The sequence below is a fragment of the Penaeus monodon genome, chromosome 27, assembly GCF_015228065.2.
Source record: "Penaeus monodon isolate SGIC_2016 chromosome 27, NSTDA_Pmon_1, whole genome shotgun sequence".
Classification (NCBI taxonomy): Eukaryota; Metazoa; Arthropoda; class Malacostraca; order Decapoda; family Penaeidae; genus Penaeus; species Penaeus monodon.
The window spans coordinates 39,694,480-39,695,098 of NC_051412.1; the positions used below are offsets into that span (position 1 = coordinate 39,694,480).

The 619-nt window shown below is 61.7% G+C and overlaps 1 protein-coding gene across 1 annotated transcript in view; it reads right to left on the minus strand.

Moving 5' to 3' along the window:
• Positions 1 to 619, minus strand: part of LOC119590525 (neural-cadherin-like) — a 4,652-nt gene that overhangs the window by 3,949 nt on the left and 84 nt on the right. The window contains exons 2-3 of the mRNA XM_037939173.1: positions 560 to 613; positions 201 to 445 (exon numbers count right to left, since the gene is read on the minus strand). Of these exons, the coding sequence (XP_037795101.1) occupies positions 201 to 445; positions 560 to 613 (299 nt within the window). The remainder of the gene's footprint in view (positions 1 to 200; positions 446 to 559; positions 614 to 619) is intronic.

The following is a 619-nucleotide window of genomic DNA, read 5'->3' on the forward strand; positions in this document are numbered from 1 at the left end:
ATGATATGTACTTTTGTATAAATATCTATATACATGAACATTTTTCAGCCAAAGATATTGAATATACTATATATCACAGGGTAGTAACACAAGCCTCTCATGAGGAAGACAGCAACGAGGGCGGGCGAAGGTCGGAATAGAGTCCCGAGCGCGGAGAGCGTGGGCGTAGGGGCGTGGGCGTGGGCGCGGAAGCGACTCACCTGACCGTTGACGGTGACATGCGAGACGCAGCCTTCAAGCGGGTCGGCTTTGGCCGGTAGAGCCAGCCGTGGTCCTGCGGCGCGGGCGGCGGGTGCGCCAAGCCGCCCACCTGAAGCGGCCCCGACGGCGCCCACTCTCTCGCCCCCTCCTCGCGGTGGGTCCAGGCCGCCCGCGCCAGGCACTCGTGGGCCATGTTTGGCCCATCCCAGCTCCGCCCACACAGGTCCAGCATCACGCCCACGCCCTGTGCATCGAGGGGGAAGAAAGCATCAGGGAAAGGTAGGCAGAGGAGAGGAGGAATATCACAGAACTTTCACCGCCGAATCTGCCGTGATTTGTGGCAGCGCCGCGGGCCCACCTTGCGGTCCATGAGCACGTGGACGTCGTGCCAAGCGCCGTCGTGCAGCGTCGCCTTCAG